Below are 17,335 nucleotides of genomic sequence, written 5' to 3'. Positions count from 1 at the left end.
AAAAAAAAAAGCTCCTTGATTCACCTTTGTGTCCTCTTAGCATCTAAAACACTTACATTTGGGAAGTACTCAATGTTGTGGGATGGATGAATTAATCATTGCTTTCATATTTTGAGAAAGAAACACATCGACCTCTCATTCTCTAAAGTTTCTCTTTTCCACTTCCCTTTCAGCTCAGACTATTACTGACTAAAAGGTCAAAAATTCTAAGTGATCTGCAGGATTTGAAATACCAAGCAGCAGCTTATGAAGCAACTAACATCCTTGTTCACTCTAGGGGTAATCTCCCTACCTCAGGCTGGGAGAATGTTGGAAAGCAAGGCAGCAACCCAAGATCCTGAAAAGTTCTAAGTCCCAAAATGAGCTCCAGTGAGTCAACAACTTTTCCCCCTTGCTTTTTAGGGCTGCACCTGCAGCATATGGAGGTTCCCAGGCTAGGAGTCAAATCGGAGCTGTAGCCGCCAGCCTCCACCACAGCCATAGCAACGCCATACTGGAGCCCCATCTGCAACCTACACCACAGCTTGTGGCAACACCGGATCCTTAACCCACTGATTGAGGTCAGGGATCAAACCCAAGTCCTCATGGATACTAGTGAGGCTTGTTACTGCTGAGCCACAACAGGAACTCCTGAACAATTTTTTTTAAGAACAAAATCAGATATTACAAAACAGGGTGTGCCATCAAGTTAGTCTGGCATCTTCCAGACAAACAGATTTCATAAGGTAGCCAAGTCTCAAGTCCAAAGGCAACTACATCAGCACAGCACAAAACTCACCTTCCTCTTGCTGCTGCTCTGACTCTTGTCTCGTTCTGCTTTTTCCTTCTCACCATCTTTCTGTGTGCTGTTTTCTTCATTCTGGTCATGGTCCCCACTGTCGTCATCTTTCAGTCTGAGTGGGAAGGCACAACGACATTATCCCACGACCCAGCTGATTCTCGCTTACCTAACGAAGCCAGCAGGTCAAATGAACTTCCGTGTAACCAACCCAAAGTTACTCGAGATACAGGAAAGGAGGGGCACAAGAGATGAGAAGAGAGCAAGAGAAAGGCAAGCAGGAGGATTAAACCAAAATGAAATGCCCATCAGCTACCTTGTGAACTCAAGGAAACACCATATGCTAGTTTTCTAAAAGGTGGCATGAAGAAGCAAGAGGTGAGCATAAGGGGCTGCTTTTCTTTGCCAAAAATAAAGAGTCAATAAGAATTTCTGGACTAAACACGTGCTTTGGCATTTCAAATAAAGTTTAAAAACATACCTTTCTTCATCACTTCTTCTAACCATCTTTCCCACTCTTCCCCACTGCTACTGCTTTAATTTAGGCCCTCTTCTCCCAGCATCTCAATTACACCACCACCAGCCTGACCTAAATGCAAATCTAGGAGTTCCCACTGTGGTTCAGCAGTAACCAATCTGACTAGTATCCATGAGGACTTGAGTTTGATCCCTGGCCCTGCTCAGTGGGTTAAGGATCCAGTGTTACTGTAGGCTTCAGGGTAGGTCACAGACACAGCTCGGAACTGGCATTGCTGTGGCTGCAGCTGTGGCGAAGGCCGGCAGCTACAGCTCCAATTCGACCCCAGCCCAGGAACTTCCATATACTGTGGGTGCGGCCCTAAAAAGACAACAACAAAGCAAATCTAATCATTTAACTTCCATGCTTAAAACTCTCAACTGTACCTTTCCCTCTGATGCCCACCATACAGGGTAAAGTTCAATGAAATGTAAGATCCTCCAGAAGCTGACTCCTGCCAACTGGCATCCTCTTTCCCTTCCCCTACCCCCAAAGCGACCTACCGTCCTACATCTGTGCTATGTGCAAACACTACCCCTCAGCCTAAGGCACCATTCCTCCCACATCTGTTTTTCCTACTAGATGGAAGAGGCTCTTAGGACAGTGTCTTATTAATCTTGGTATCTTCGGCACATAGGACAAGAAGATGCTGAATTCATGTTGAATGAAAAGCAAAAGAAATGAAAGAAGGAAGGTCTTCTTTCCCGGGAAGTAGTCAGATGTACTTTAGGTGCCATGTTTTAGGAGCAGAGAAAGTATACTCAGTGCTGTGTGCCGGTTTTCTATGACTTCAAAGCTGCTTGCAACTGAAATGAAAATATTTTAATCCACTTGTTTATGACAAAGACACAAAAACTCTTTGCAGAAGTTGTTTTGACATAAGGATTAAGTGTGTCAGGATGTCATCTCATCTGCTGTTGTTGATAAGCGCTAGTAGCTCACTTGCTGAGTGGCCCTGCTGGGGCTTATCAATAAAAACAGATAAAGAAGGACCTAAGGAACTATGATGAGGGGACCTTTCCCGTCAGGGCAAAGCTACTCTCTGTGGATGCTGCTCTCTCAAGATCTTGAGGCCTTGCTCCCACAGTGGCCAAGGCTACCCAGGTTGGCAGGGAGTGGTGTTAAACTCTGCAGCAGGCTCGGGAAGAGAAGGGACATTAACTCCTGCTGAGGAAAAGGTGACTCCCTTAGCAGTCTGGGCAGCCGCACAGAGATCAGCCCGCCCATCACCTCAGGGCTCTAGTTCCTAGGTTCGTGCTCTAGCAACCAAGGGACTTATTTCTGAGCTGGCAGCTGGACTTCAGCTCTTGGTTGGCAAGCTGTCTCATTCAATTACCAATGCACACAAAGGTTGCCTCAACAAAATCTGGGCTTTATTCATCTCCTCTTGCTAAAATGACAGTATGAGTAATCTATCGCTGGTTTGGAGTATGTTATGCTATTTACCGGTTTAATAGTACACATCTGCACACTTGGCTTGTGAAACTACTGTGTAATTCTCACAGTGAATCTGTGTTAAATTATTGGCAAAGAAAATCTCAGTCTCTGAGCATAACGTGCCACCCCCGAAAACAAAATACTAAGGCGTTCAGTGAACCTCAAGTTCACTGGATTTAGACCAAAAGATAAATGGAAGGTGAATTCACAAGGATAGTACGAATGCTGTTTAGTTTAGAGCTGGATCATTAACTTACATGGGTCTTCTCTGAAATCACCATTTTGACCCTACCCAGTCAAATCGAATTTGGCAATTCTAAGAAAATGTGCTAGAAATGGTCAAACTACAATTGAGATATGGGAATATCTCGGAGATATTGTGGATTTGGTTCCACTGCAATAAAGCAAATTATCACAATAAATCAAGTCGCATTTTTTTTGGTTTCCCAGTACACACAGTATGTTTACACTACACTGCAGTCTAATAAGAGCGCAATAAAACAATATGTTTTAAAAAAAAGGACGTATTTTAATTAAAAAAATCCTTTATCGATAAAAAATGCTAATGATCATCCAATAACATGGGATTTCCATAAACCTTCAATTTTTGAAAAAAAAATGCAGTATCTGTTAAGGGCAGTGAAAGCAGGTTTGCCTGCATCGCCGCACGGGGATGCAGAAGCGTCTGGTGCAAAGTACCCGCCCTTTGTCTGTCTGCCCATGAATCCCAAGTGCCTACTGCATAAAAAAGCGCTCCAATGTCCAAATGGATGAGCTGGGCACCTGCTGGGGCGTCTGCTCTGCCCACTTCACTGCCCTTGGTGTAGGACACACTCTGGAGGTCACGCACTGAGACCATCGCCATCCTTACCCTTGCCAAGACATGCCTGTGAAGGGCTCCTGGCCAAAGGGTAGCCCAACCTGGCCAATAACCAATGGCTCAGGGTCTTGCTCAAAATTATGAATAGATTCCTCCCTCAATTTTTCATCCAGGACATGAAAGATCACACCGATTCAGGAGCTGAGGCACTCATCTAAGTCTCATATAAGAAAAGCCATGAGAAAATAAAGACAACAAGCAAAGGCAGAGAAAGCTGGTAGGGGTGAAGGGCAGGGAGCAGATGGGCAGAGTGGGGAGGAAGGAGGAGGGTTCTGCTTGTGATGCTGCCATCTCCAGGGCTGAGAGCAGCCTCCCTGCCTCCTGGGCGACCTACCTAATGGTGCTCACGACACCCCTTCCCCTTTATGAAACTTGAGCTGGGCAGGTCTCCTTCTCGGGAGGAGCCTGTCCAGCACGCAGGACCCCAACCTTCAGAAGCACACGGTCTGTATCAGAGACCAGAGAACACCTCCAGTGATTATCGACCACCTGCAGTCCCGACCTCACCCTGCTATGCTGTCACCTGTCTCTCCCCAGAGAGCTCCTCTTGCCCACTTAACATGTCCTCTAAGACGCAGACTAAAAGCCACCCTGTCCTGAAAATATTTCCCAATCTCTCTGAGTTGGGAGCCCCTCTTCAGAACATCCCCATATAAATGCCTGTACTTGTCCCAGCGATGCTCACGGCCAGTTTTTTTGGTCCCCTGATTGCAAACATCTCATGAGTTTTTCTACTGCTTAGGCCCCAAACAGCTAATTCTCTTCTTTAGGGTGGACCCCAGGGGCTCAAACCACTTCTCTCTTCTCAGCTCCCAACCCCCGACCACATCCGCTGGGGTCCGCTCCTCTTCACCCTGGCTGAGGAGGGCACATCATCTAGCACCTCACCTTCTGTCAGTCACAAGGAAAGCATGTGTCTTCCTTTCTTTTTATTGCTTTTGAGATAAACCACCATTAACAGAAAAAAAAAAGTAAGAAAAATAATTTTGCCAGACAAGAATGCTATTGTGATTCTCTAGACCCCATCTCCCAACTCCCTCCTACGATTCCTAAGATAGTAAATGCAAACCCCAATGGATCTTCATCTCATGCTGCTATTTCTTGAGAGTGGAGCTAAGCAACCACTCTACACCGAGTCTATACTTAGGGCAAGTCATTTGCATCCTATCTTCCGGAGGCCATTCCTCCCAGCTTGAGGCTGGAAGAGAGAAATGATAAAATCCACAGGGAAAAATCAGTGCTCCACAGCCTCAGGCAGGCAATTAGTACCTAAGGCTGTCCAGACTGAGTGGCACCTAATGAGCTCACCAGGTATACCCTCGTACTCTGACCAGACAATTCACTGCAGGTAGGAACGTGGTCTAATCCATCTTTACACGTCCAGCATCAGGCAGTGGGAGAAATCATACATGTTTAGTGAATGGACTTCTTTTTTTTTTATTTTTTATTTATTTATTTATTTTGTCTTTTTGCTATTTCTTGGGCCGCTCCCGAGGCATATGGAGGTTCCCAGGCTAGGGGTCCAATCGGAGCCGTAGCCACCGGCCTACACCAGAGCCACAGCAACGCGGGATCCGAGCCGCGTCTGCAACCTACACCACAGCTCACGGCAACGCCGGATCGTTAACCCACTGAGCAAGGGCAGGGACCGAACCTGCAACCTCATGGTTCCTAGTCGGATTCGTTAACCACTGCGCCATGACGGGACCTCCGAATGGACTTCTAAAATCAAAGCAGCACAAGGCAGAAGAGGATGCACATCAAACAAGTTGTTCAGACAATAGTTAAGAATGAGCCAAAGCTTGGAGTTCCTCGGTGGCCTAGTGGTTAAGGATTCAGCATTGTCACTACTGTGGCTGGGGTTCAATGCCTGGCCCAGGAACTCCCACATGCGACAAACAAGGCCAAAAAAATGTTTAAAAAGGAAGAAAAAGATGAGCCAAAGCTAATGGAGAAAGAATAGGTACAAAATCAAATATGGCATCTAAATTTAAAAACCCAGCTCAATACCTTAGGGACTGAAGTACAGTGAAGGCTTCTTAGGGTTCTGCATATGAACAGGATCAAGGCCAGTGGGAGCTTAGGACTTGTGGGGGGGGGGGGCATTTAGGTTACAAAGCTGGAAAGTCTCACAAAAAGGGAGCCTAGAGCTCATCTTTAATCTAAACCCACCAGATTAGACTACAGTACTCAATCCAGGCACTGGATCAGGATTCTGGCAAACTGGAACACATCCTTAGGAGCCATGTGGTGAAGGGTGCAGAGGCCAAATACAAGGCAGTAGCCTAAAAACTGCACTCTTGCATAAAAACCAAAAACAACAAAAACAAAACTAAGGGCAGGGGTGTTGTTCTCAGGTGCTAATTAAATGAAAGACAGTTTTGCTTCCTGCAGAGCTAGAAGACGGATATTTTAAAAATCTGGCTCAGCATACGAATAGCTAATAACTAAAACTAATTAAAAATGATCAAAGTTAGTTTTCGTCAAGAGGTGCTTGAACCAACATTAAACAAACCTGAGTTTGAATCCCACCATATGGCCCTTCTTGTTGCAGGCAAGTTATTTAATCTCAGAGAGTCTCGTTTTCCTTATCTATAAAGGAGGTTAACAAAATCTGCTTTAGAGGATCGTTAGCAGACACAGAAATAATATACGAAAAGTAGCAACGCATGTGGAAGCCGTTATTGCCATTCTTCTTCTTTTTTTGCTTTTTAGGGACCCATCTGTGGAATATGGACGTTCCCAGGCCAGGCGTCAAATTGGAGCTGCAGCTGCAGGTCACAGCCACAGCAACTCGGGATCTGAGCTACGTCTGTGACCTACACCACAGCTCACAGCAACACCAGATCCTTAACCCGCTGAGCAGGGCCAGGGATCCAACCCACATCCTCATGGATACTAGTTGGGTTGGTAACCTGCTGAGCCTCGGTGGGAACAGTTCTGGTTGGACCATAGAGGGTCAGAGGAGGAATTAATGATGCGATCCTTGACATCTATCCAAAAATGAGGATCCACTTTTTCTTTTGATTATAAAAACAGAGCCCTCTTTCCTTTGGGACTGCACTCCCTGGCCTGCCCGCTTCTCTCTCACAAGCGTCCGGTGGTAATAAATCACCCTTGTCTATCATTTTGCCTCTTGACCTGAGCTTCAGTATGTCCTGACACCAGGTGAGTGGTTTCAATTAAAAGTGGGTTTGAGGAGTTCCTGTTGTTGCTCATCGGAAATGAATCTGACTAGCATCCATGAGGATGCAGGTTCAATCCCTGGCCTCACTCAGTGGCTTATGGATCTGGCCTTCCCGTGAGCTGTGGTGTAGGTCAAAGACGCGGCTCGGATCTGGTGTTGCTGTGGCTGTGGTGTAGGCCAGCAGCTACAGTTCCAATTTGACCCCTAGCCTGGGAACCTCCATATGCCATGGGTGTGGCCCTAAAAAGACAATAAAAATAAAAGTGGGTTTGAGTCCCCTGCTAAGCTGGGGATTGTGGGTGCAAGTCCCATTCTGAGTTCTGGCTGGGTTCAAGTCCCATCCAAAAAGGAGTGTGGGGGAGTGCCTGTTGTGGCTCAGCCGAAATGAATTTGACTAGCATCCATGAGGACACAGGTTCAATCCCTGGCCTTGCTCAGTGAGTTAAGAAGCTGGCGTTGCCATGAACTGTGATGTAGCTCATGGACATGGCTCGGATCCCACGTTGCTGTGGCTGTGGTGGAGGCCGGCAGCTACAGCTCCAATTTGACCCCTAGCCTGGGAACTTCCATTATGCCCAGGGTATGGCCCTAAACAAGCAAGCAAGCAAGCATTTGTTTGTTTAAACAAACCCCAAAACCAAAAAAGTCAAAAAGGAATGTTGTTTCAGCAAGAGTCCGCTCAGCAACCAGGAAACATGCCTGAAGAGTTACCAGGAGGGCTGGAATCCAGGACCTCTGAATATCCACCAGCACTCACTGTACTGGAAAAACTCAAAATTTCCCATCAGCAACAGGGAGTGGCAACCTAAACTAAGAGTAATTTCAGTTTACATTTATATCTCCCTATCTGTCAGTTTACAAAGTACCTTAAGCACGGCTGGATGTGATCTGATCCATATCACATTCAGTGTGGCAACAGGGCACTAACCACTAATGTGGTTTGGGTAACAGTGGCTCAGAAACCGGGTAACTTTTCTGCCGTCAAATAACTGGTGACTGGTGGGTCTGGGACTGGAAATCTAGGTCTTGGGAAGAGAAGATAGAGTTACTAGCCGATTAAAAGAAAGCTAAGAACATAATCTATCCCGTGATAACAATCGCTGGAGGAAAATATGCAAAAATAACTGCATTTCCTTCCTGCGCCTCCAAATTATTTGATGCTGGAACTAGAAATCGTATAAGATATGCACAGAACTGCAAAGGAAGGGTAAAAACAAGTGAACTCGCTGGGCAAGAAACTGAGGCGCCCTTGTTTGGAGTGTGTTGGAAGACGGGGAAAGGAGGGGGAGGAGAAAGGAAGCAGGAAGGAGTCTCAGCAAGACGATGAGAATTCCGTAACTGAGCAGCCACTGCGCTGAGCGCGGCAGCCACATTACCTCACCGCATCTTTGCAACTCTCCCACATGGGCTCTGTTACCGTGCCCACTTTGCAAGTGAGAACACAGAGAGGAGACGTGACCTCGCTAGGCCACCGTGAGTGTGTGCGAAAAGCTGGATTCAGAGCCAGGGGAGACAGGCTGCGGAAACACCCAAACCACTGAGGTCTCCGCCCCTCCACGCCGCGGGCAACCTGCACACGCCGCGCTGGGCGTCCCAAAATCCCCTTCCGGGCGGCACGGCCACCTCCTCCCCCTCCCCGCCCCCGCACGTCGTCCTCGGTCCGTATGACCCTGGGACCCCCCGACACCCCGGCATCCCACGTCCCCAAACCCCCTTTCCCTGCCGGCCGCGCAGGCCGGGCCAGCCCGCAGCCCCAGCGAGGGAGGGGAGCCGGTGCCGCAGTTTGCGCCTGCCGCGGTCCCGGCGGGGGCGGGCGCGGGGAGCGGTTGGGGGAAGGGGCCCCGGGGGTCGGCCACGCGGCACTCACGCGTCGAACTTGTTGTTCATCCTCTCGCCGCCGCCGTCGCCACTGCCTCACGGAGTGACTTCCGCTCCGCCAGGTCCCTCCGCCTCGGGTCCGGCCACTTCCGGTTGCGCGGGACGCGGCGGAACGTCTTTGCGCCGGCCAGGTGGGAGCGCGTATCCCAGGACGCCGGCCCGCGGCCGCTGCGCCGCGGCGCCGGGTTTGGGGGAATCAGGCGGCCTGCGGGCCTGAGCTGTGTTTCTGTTGGGTTGCCGCCGCCCGCCCTGCCCAGGGGAGCGCGTCCTGAGCCCTTCTCCGGGCAGGTTCGGAGAAATATAGCGCCGAGTCGTCGTTGGCGCAGGCTCTGGACCCATGGCTTTGGTACAGATCCCGACTCCACCCCCAGGGCGGCTGCACGGTACCGGCGATCCTGTACTGAAAGTATCCGCCTCTTCAGGTTGGCGTTTGGATTGAACGGGACCGTCAGTGGTAGGCGGTAGACAGGTGTTCCTCATAAGCGATAGCTATTGTTAATCGTTGCTTATTTCTGCCAGGAGCTACAGAGCTGATCTCCGCTTTCTGAAGCAGTCAGAGATTGAGGGACCAATACCAGGTGACTAAGCTAGTAAGAGGCATACAGGAACCAGGGATGGTCCACCATCCTCAAGTTGCCTACCAGATCTAAGCCTCTGCTTCAGATGCACAGCGGCGCGCACACACACACACACTGGAGTAAATGAGATGAGTTTGTGGTGACTGATTCCCAAAGCCAGCAACCCTCCGCGTGGGGGAGGGGGTTATTTCCGGGGTCCTCTCCCCTCTCCACTGCAGGGTCCCATTATCAGGTCTTTATGTGACACTTTAACACTTTTTAGTCACTTTCACTGCACCTTTGATCTTATGATGAGGGTAGAGAGGAACTGATAGCTGTGCCCGTATTTATAGATGAGGAAATAGGCTCAGGGAACACAAATGACTTGCCCAAGTCGTCACCACCAGAACTCAGGCCCCAGCTATACTCTCAAAGCAGAGTCTTCTCCCTCAGAAAGACCAGCTGGCCATGTTTCCTGAGAGGGAAAGGGAGACTGGTCAGGGTCGCCTCCCTGCCTTCCTGCCTCCCTGCCTAGATCTTTTTTGCCTTGACCCTCCTTTGGGACCAGTGCAAATAAATGCCCTGGCCTGTGAGAAGAGAAGAAGGAAGTGTCTGTTTCCTAGGCCATCGAACTTTCTCAGAGTGTTGACGATTGGGTCAGAGTTGGGAATTCTGGACTCCAAACCTTATTTAGCCACCACTGGTCTGGGAAGCCCCTCACTCTGGGTCCCAGTTTGGCCAGGCCAAACACGGGGGAATAGTGACTCTTGCTTTTCCATGATGCTATGAGGAGCTCTTACTTTAACCATGGAAAAAGATGCTAGAACTCACAAAATGTTTGGTGATCAGTGACCCCAAAAATGCATCCGAATGGAAAGACCACTGGTACAGGTGAGTACTGGGTGCTCACAGCGCCCAGAAAGCAGGCAGATGCCAGCTGGAGTGGACAGCTGCCTTTCTTTCGAGAGAGCATTGGCTGCTACTCTTCACTTCTCTCTTGACTTCCCTCCTTCAGGAGCCTACAGGGAACTCATAGAAGGGAAAAGAGGGCCAGACCTGGAAGGATAGGACCTTGCCTAGTCAGGATAGGAAAAAACAGAGTCCTTAGGGCTTCAGAAATGATGGGAGTTGTTGACACTTTGCTGAAGTGAGGGGAATCACAGGACCAGCAAGCCAGTGCCACGTGGATGCCGATCCCACTAGCACATTTTGCCCACATCCCATCCCCAACCACTCCAGGGCTCCAGCTTTGCAGCTTTATTTCCCCAGCTTTTCTCAGGGCCTGTTGGCTCATATGGCTGTGAAGGAGGCTCCCCAGAGAGCCTCCTCATAACCTCAGCAGCAGAACACAGCTGACAAGACACCGCGTGGCTAACAGCAATTGTTTGGCTCAGTCAGGGGAGGGCAGGTAGGGGCGAGGGTCTCCAGGGAATGGCAGGGCAGGCACCCGGTTGTAGTGGGCCATGAGGAAGATGCCAGCAGTGCCACAGACAAAGAGCGAGAGCATGACCAGGAAGCAGACACGGTCCAGCACTCGGCCCACCAGGAACCACTCCTCGTTCCCCTGAGGGTGAGAGGCAGGGTGTGAGATAACCAGTGGTGACACCAAGCTGGAGCCTTGTGCCACCCTTGGCCATCCAGCCTCCATTCATTTCCTTGAGTCCTTCTCACCTACTTCCAGGCCTCAACCTGGCTTCTTCCCAGGGGTCCTCTGGTCCCAGTCCCAGTTCTACCTTTTCCATCTCAATGCCCTACCACAGCCAGTCCACTCATCCTGCCCCCATCTCAGGTCCAAGTCCCTCACCAGGTACTCAGCCCCCGACCCAGCCCCAGACTGCCTTACACTGTCAAAGTGACTCTGCTGGTGCCGGGCGCGGGCAATGAGGTTGCAGGCTTCCACGCAGGCCTGGATAGCGGGGGCGGCCTGCTTCAGGCTGCCACACAGCTCCTGGCTCTGCCCGGACTCCCGGCCCTTCTCTGTTGAAGGCGGGAGGATTGGGGAGGAGAATGAAGGAAAACAGTCTGAGAAAGTGGCCTCTCCTTAGGGACCCCAGCCCCTCTCTCCCCAACCGGGACACCTGCCCAGCACTCATCTGCTGTGCCTGGCACCTTAGCCAACAGACGGCCCTTCCCGTCTGGAGTCCCAGGGTCCCACCCCCGCCTCACCTAGCTTCTCCAGCGCTGCCCTCACCAGCCCATTGCGCTGGTGCTGCCGGAAGAGGAGCTCACTGCGGGGCAGGCACAGGGCCACCTCCTCCCGAGCTGGGATGGACCATCCTGAGGAGGAGCCATTCCGTAGCCGGGGCCGGGGGTCCTGCACAGCCGCTGGGGCCAGTGGGCGGACGTGCATCCGCAACAGCTGGGGCAGGAGCCGCAGGAACACCTGGAGGGGAGATGCTGGGGGTGATGTAGCTTTGCAGCCAGCAGACCTGGGCATTTGGGCAGCTGGGCTGGGCTTCAGAGCAGAAGGGCACAGAGGGCTCGCGAGCTGGGGGTTCAGAGGCAGCATGTCAGGCAAGGTGGGTCACTTGCCTGTTCTGTGCCAGACACTGAGCCCAGGGCCCCAGACTTTTGTGCACAGCAGAATCACCAAGGCACTTGTCACAAACACAGGTTCCTGGGCCCTACCCCTGCTATTCTGGCCCAGGATGCCAGATGCCAGGGTGGGCCTGGAAATCTGCATTTGTGACAAGGGTCTCAGCTGACTGCTACCGATGGGCCACAGATCACACCAGCACTGGAGGCAGACTGCTGGGCAGAATCCTGCCTCCGCCACTGTCTGGGCGTACGACCTTGGGTAAGCTATCTCACCTCTCTGTGCCTCAGTTTCCTCCTGTGTAAACTGTAGGTGATACTACTACCCTCTTCGGAGGGATTTTTATGGACATTAAATAAGTTAGTATATGGGAGTTCCCTTTGTGGCTTAGTGGGTTAAGAATCTGACTAGTATCCATGAGGATACGGACTCAATCCCCGCCCTCGCTCAGTGGCTTAAGGATCCTGTGTTGATGTGAGCTGTGGTGTAAGTCAAAGACGCGGCTTGGATCTAGCGTTGCTGTGGCTGTGGCGTAAGCCGGCAGCTGCAGCTCCTAGTCTGGGAACTTCCATGTGCCTCAGGCTCGGCCCTCAAAAAAAAGTTAGTACACGTAATATACCTGCCCCATAGTAAGCATTATTCTTTTGTTGTTGTTGTTGTTGTTGTTGTTGTTGCTATTTCTTGGGCCGCTCCCGCGGTATATGGAGGTTCCCAGGCTAGGGGTTGAATCGGAGCCGTAGCCACCGGCCTACGCCAGAGCCACAGCAACGCGGGATCCGAGCCTCGTCTGCAACCTACACCACAGCTCACGGCAACGCCGGATCGTTAACCCACTGAGCAAGGGCAGGGACCGAACCCGCAACCTCATGGTTCCTAGTTGGATTCGTTAACCACTGCGCCACGACGGGAACTCCCTATTCTTTTTTTTTAATTTAAAAAATGTTTTTGTTTAGGACTCCACCTGCAGCATATGGAAGTTCCCAGGCTAGGTGTCGAATTGGAGCTGCAGCTGCCGGCCTACGCCACAGCCACAGCAACACAGGATCCAAGCTGCATCTGTGACCTACGCTGCGGCTTGTGGCAATGCTGGAGTCTTAACTGCGGAGTGAGGCCAGGGATGGAACCTGCATCCTCAGGGACACCAGTCGGGTTCTTAACCCCCAAGCACTCATTGTTATTCATCCATTTGGGCACGTGCTTCAAGACGCACGAGGGGCAGGTTTGCTGCTGAGTGCGGTAGGGGAGGAACACGCCGGGCACAGGCGTGCAGGGGGAGGCGAGCAGACCGGGCAGGAGGGTGTGGGAGTGGGGGCTGGGCAGCTTGCCTTGCGGACCCCTCGGGCCATGGAGTGGGTGTGGGGGGAGCGCAGAGATACGTTGAGCACGACCACGGCATTCACGACGATGAGGATGGTCACCGCCAGGAGGAAGGTCAGGTACCTGCCGGGGTGGAGGAGGCAGGAGGCGAGCACTCCGTCCCAGGCACCACCCCCACCCGAGTGGCTGATGCCCCCCCCATCCCTTGGGGCGAGGGGCTGGCATGGAGGGGGATGGGAGGGGTGGCAGAAGGGCGGTGCCCTGCGTTCCTGAGAGGGGAGGGGAGGAGGTGGGCACAGGCCCCAGGACCAGCCTTACTTGCTGATGAGTGGCACTGCCTGGGAGGTCTCGGGCACCTTCTTGGCCACGAGGAAGAGGAAGACGGTCTGGGCCAGGAGCACGTTGATGGCAACAGTACACTTCTGGCCACCCGCTGCCCATGACCAAGAGGCCCTCAGAGCAGATCGCCGCCTCCCCACCGGGAGGGCACCCCCCTCCCCACAAGGAGTCCATGTCCCCGGTCCCACGTCCGGTGCCGTTCTGCCCTCCCGGATCCCCCCTGTGCCGCTGGCTGGGACCATGGCTCCCCTCCCACAGGCGCTGGGTACCCTTGGCGGGAAGGAAGTAGATGAGGACAGCCACGGAGGAGATGAGGACACAGGGCGCGATGATGTTGATGACGTAGAAGAGGGGCTTGCGCTGGATGAGCAGATAGAAGACAACCTTCTGGTGGCCTGCCTCCTCGGCCGGCGCCGCCTCGTCCAGCAGCATCTTGGCCGGCCGGTGCCGGATGGCCCACTCCCCGTTTTCTGTGGGCAGCAGGCTGAGTGGGCACAGGGGGTGCGGACAGGCAGACAGAAACCCAAGCCCCTGCGACCCAGCCATGGGGCAGCCAGCGTGTGCCCAGGGGAGCCAAGGGTGGAAACATGGGCGGGTGGATGCCTGATCTCCCTCCTGCTGAAACTGGGCTAATTATCATGGGGAAAATCAGAACTTTGCTGGGCCTTTGAATAGATGTATTTTATGGTTGGGTGTGGTTTTCATCTTGGGTTTCATGGGAGGGTGGCATGAGCCAGGTCTGGCCCTGCCCCGACAGCCGGCTCCAGCAGGGGCCTTGGCTGGAGGGTACCTGTGAAAGCCTCGGGGTCAATGAAGATCCACTCGATGGTCTGACCGTCCTCTTGGCTCAGCTGCAAATTGATCTCGTTGGTGCTGTAGGTCTGGGACCTGGGAGACCGGGAGGGAAAAAGGATAAATTTGAGCGTGTGTAGACCCACCCACGGTGTCACACAGATGGTCACCTGAGGGCAAATGTGGGCCGTTTTGCCTCCAAAAGTGCAGCCAAGAATTTCTGAGGTCAGAAAATCCTGGCGGGATGTGACAGGGCAGGGAGTTGGGCTCTTGGAGTTGAAGGGCCAGGAGGCTGCTGCCCAGTGCGCCCCCTGGTGGCCAAATGTTCCAGGATCCCGCTGTTTCTGGGGGAGAACAGGGACCAGGGACCGTGGTGAGAGCCTGCACCTCTCTGGTTTGCTGAGGAGGGTCTCCCTGCCAGGTGTCCTTGTGAAAAAGACCGTCCCTGTAAAATATGGGGAAACCCTCACACAGTCCCTCTTTCTCCCATTTTTTTTTAAGGGTCACACCTGTGGCATACGGAGGTTTCCAGGCTAGGGGTCATATCGGAGCTATAGTCACTGGCCTACACCACATCCACAGCAACACGAGATCCCTAGCCGCATCATTGACCTACAGCACAGCCCACAGCAACACTGGATCCTTAACCCATGGGCAAGGCCAGGGATCGAACCTGCAACCTCATGGTTACTAGGGTTTGTTTCCGCTGCACCACAGGAACTGCTCTTTCCCCCATTAATGGATGAAGACACTGAGGCAGCGCCCCCCTCCTCCGTGGGGCTGGAGGGTGCAGCCTGTGTGAGCATGCGTGTCATGGACGTGTGTGGGCCTTCTTGCCCGCCCACCCCCGCCCTCATAGTCTCTCTTTGGGGCACAGGCAGGGAAACTAAGGCAGTGAAGGAGGGTGAGCGAGGAGCCTGGGCCTTAGCAGGCAGGGACATGGGTGTCTTGGGGTGTCTGGGCCCGAGTCAGGCACAGAGGCCCCAGGGAAGTGGAATCATGCCCCTGGCTGGAAGCCCCATGTCCCCTCCCCCGCAAGGGCCCCTCTTGGAGCGGCTCCCCAAATCCCCACCCCCGTCAGTGGCCTCACTGGAAGATGAGGGAGCAGTTCTGCCAGTCGAAGGGGAAGTAGGTGACAGAGACGGGGCAGGAGGAGCGGAAGATGGCGGGCGGCAGCCAGTAGACGCAGCCATCGGGGGACACGAGCACGTTGCAGTAGAGGGCCACCTCGAACACGCCGTCCACGCTGCGTACAGACCAGGCCACCAGGCTGGGGGCTCATACCTGATGATCCCTGCCTGGCCAAGACCTGTGCCCAGACCAGCCCTCCGCCCCATGTGGATGGAGCCTGGGGGCAGCAGCCCTCCCCAGCCCCTGCCTGGTCCCCTCCTGGCCTCAGGGACCACTCCTGCCCCCCGCAGGAACCTCCCTGCCACACCCACCCCACTAGGGTCCCTCGGCCCCACCTCCTAATCACTACTGCGTTCCCCTCCTCTCTTCATGTCCTAACAGTGAACGACACACCAGCTAAGCTGCCAGGCCATTGGCAGCCCTAGCGAGCCTGTCCTGTTGACTCCTGGCACATCTTCTGGAGGAGCTGTCCTCGTCCCCATGGTAGAGGAAGAGCCACCCACCCGGGTGGCCCAGGTGGGAGGTGCTGGAGCCAGGTCTGGAATCAGGTCTGCTGGCCCTGGGCCCTACCCTCATCACCTGTCCCCGTGGGGTCCCCAGGCCGCACCCTCTGTTCACCTGCCTCTTTTTCCCAGAGCCCCCTTGTCCTGCTGGGCTCTGCCCTTGTGTCCTTTGTCCCCCCACCCTGCCTGCACGCCGTCCTCACTTGTTCTCCAGCACGACGTCAGGCCGCCACACCATGGCAGACGGTACCCTCAGGATCCACAGGCCTTCGTAGTCGCTTGGGTCCCAGCGCAGGCGGTAGTCACACCACTGCTGCAGGGGAAGGGGGTGGCCAGGCCCCTGCTGCACCATCCCACCCCCAGGAACGGGAGCCCGGGTTTGGGTGGGGTGAGGGAGGGGAGGGGTGGACGAGGCCGGAGGGAAACAGCAGCTCCAAGGGCCTCGGGACCCCAGGGTGGGGGCTGATAGAGGGAAAGAGGGTGGCAGGGTGGCGTCTCACCATTTCTATCCAGACGTTGGTGGTGAGGGCCTCCTCTCGCTCATTCTGGGGGTGCAGAACGGAGGGCTAAACCCCATCCCTTAGCCTCCCCAGAGGTTAGTCCCGACGAGCCCCTGGCCTCTTGGGCGGGCCCCCTCGGGAGTTTTCCAGCTCCCGGGCTCTCCCCTGTGGGCGCTCCCTGCTCCTGGCTGCTGGGGCCAGCCCCCTCTCTCCCCAGCAGGTCCCAGGGGCAGGAGGTGCCACCCCCCACCCTGCCCCTGTCCCGCAGCCCGTGCTCACCAGGGAGATGAGGTTGGTCAGGGTGAGCTTCAGGCTGACGTTGACGACATCCGAGTCGTGCTCGGCGGGCCTCAGGTGGGGGTTGTAGTTGTGCATCAGGTCCCCGAGCAGCCGCTCCTCCTGGTTCCGGCCCTGGGCCCCTGCAACCGTCGGCGGTGAGTGGGGGGTGCAGGGGCTCTGGGGCCGAAGGAGAGGGAGGCCGCAGGAGGGTGTGACTTGGAGAAGCAGGGAGCTGGGGGTGGCGATCAGGCTCCAGTAACCCTCCAGACCCTCCGTCCCCTGAGGCCTTGCACCCCGGCTCCTGGACACTCCAGGCCCTGCACCCCCCAGGGTCCACACCCAGGCAGACAGCCAGCAGTGGCAGGAGGAGTGGCAGCCTCTGGCCCCCGTGCATGGCGCCGCAGCTTTCAGCAGTGACAGCAGTGGGACTGCAGCTCCCCCGGCCTGGGCTAGAGAGATGCAGGCTCTGGGTCTCATGTAACAGCCCACACTCCCACCCCAGCCAGCCTGGCCCCACCAGCTGTCTGACCACAGAGCCATCAGCTGTTCCAGGATGGACACAATGCCAGGGTCAGGTTACCCAGACTGGGGAGGACCGAGGGGCCCCATCTGCCCCAACGGAGACGGTCCAGCATCTGTCCCCACGCTCAGGCTCCATCCATGTTCCAGCTGGGGGCCGAGGACACCAGCCAGGGACAGATGGG

The 17,335-nt window shown here is 54.1% G+C and overlaps 2 protein-coding genes across 6 annotated transcripts in view; both read right to left on the bottom strand.

Moving 5' to 3' along the window:
- The window catches only part of EIF4E2 (eukaryotic translation initiation factor 4E family member 2), a 29,675-nt gene extending 20,926 nt beyond the window's left edge, over positions 1–8,749 (bottom strand). For all 4 annotated transcript variants that reach the window (XM_047773775.1, XM_047773776.1, XM_047773773.1 and 1 more), the window contains exons 1-2: positions 8,667–8,749; positions 779–893 (exon numbers count right to left, since the gene is read on the bottom strand). In XM_047773775.1, coding sequence (XP_047629731.1) covers positions 779–893; positions 8,667–8,686 — 135 coding nt within the window. In that variant the 5' untranslated portion in view covers positions 8,687–8,749. The remainder of the gene's footprint in view (positions 1–778; positions 894–8,666) is intronic.
- A 1,728-nt stretch (positions 8,750–10,477) lies between these two features.
- Positions 10,478–17,059, bottom strand: CHRNG (cholinergic receptor nicotinic gamma subunit). Of its 2 annotated transcripts, XM_047770510.1 has the most exons (12): positions 16,971–17,059; positions 16,632–16,771; positions 16,353–16,397; positions 16,056–16,165; positions 15,309–15,464; positions 14,217–14,314; positions 13,696–13,896; positions 13,406–13,520; positions 13,096–13,210; positions 11,401–11,617; positions 11,078–11,211; positions 10,478–10,798 (listed from the first exon to the last, which is right to left on the bottom strand). In XM_047770510.1, the coding sequence occupies exons 1-12, from the start codon at positions 17,023–17,025 to the stop codon at positions 10,625–10,627; spliced, it is 1,560 nt and encodes a 519-aa protein (XP_047626466.1). In that variant the 5' UTR covers positions 17,026–17,059; the 3' UTR covers positions 10,478–10,624. The 2 variants fall into 2 exon arrangements, with proteins under 2 accessions (XP_047626466.1, XP_047626467.1); XM_047770511.1 differs by lacking the exon at positions 15,309–15,464 and having other exon boundaries at positions 10,586–10,798; positions 16,971–17,040.
- Between the last annotated feature and the right edge of the window lie 276 nt (positions 17,060–17,335).

This window comes from Phacochoerus africanus, chromosome 3, assembly GCF_016906955.1.
Source record: "Phacochoerus africanus isolate WHEZ1 chromosome 3, ROS_Pafr_v1, whole genome shotgun sequence".
NCBI lineage: Eukaryota > Metazoa > Chordata > Mammalia > Artiodactyla > Suidae > Phacochoerus > Phacochoerus africanus.
This window is presented reverse-complemented; position numbering and strand designations above follow the sequence as displayed.

What these genes read in the sequence shown, in the direction of transcription:
- CHRNG (XM_047770510.1), bottom strand. Translation starts at nt 17,025, where the DNA reads ATGCACGGGGGCCAGAGGCTGCCACTCCTCCTGCCACTGCTGGCTGTC. An exon ending in TGACCAACCTCATCTCCCTG is followed by an intron (nt 16,398 to 16,631) that starts GTGAGCACGGGC and finishes CTGCACCCCCAG; the next exon opens with AATGAGCGAGAGGAGGCCCT. An exon ending in CTACTTCCTTCCCGCCAAGG is followed by an intron (nt 13,521 to 13,695) that starts GTACCCAGCGCC and finishes GGTCATGGGCAG; the next exon opens with CGGGTGGCCAGAAGTGTACT.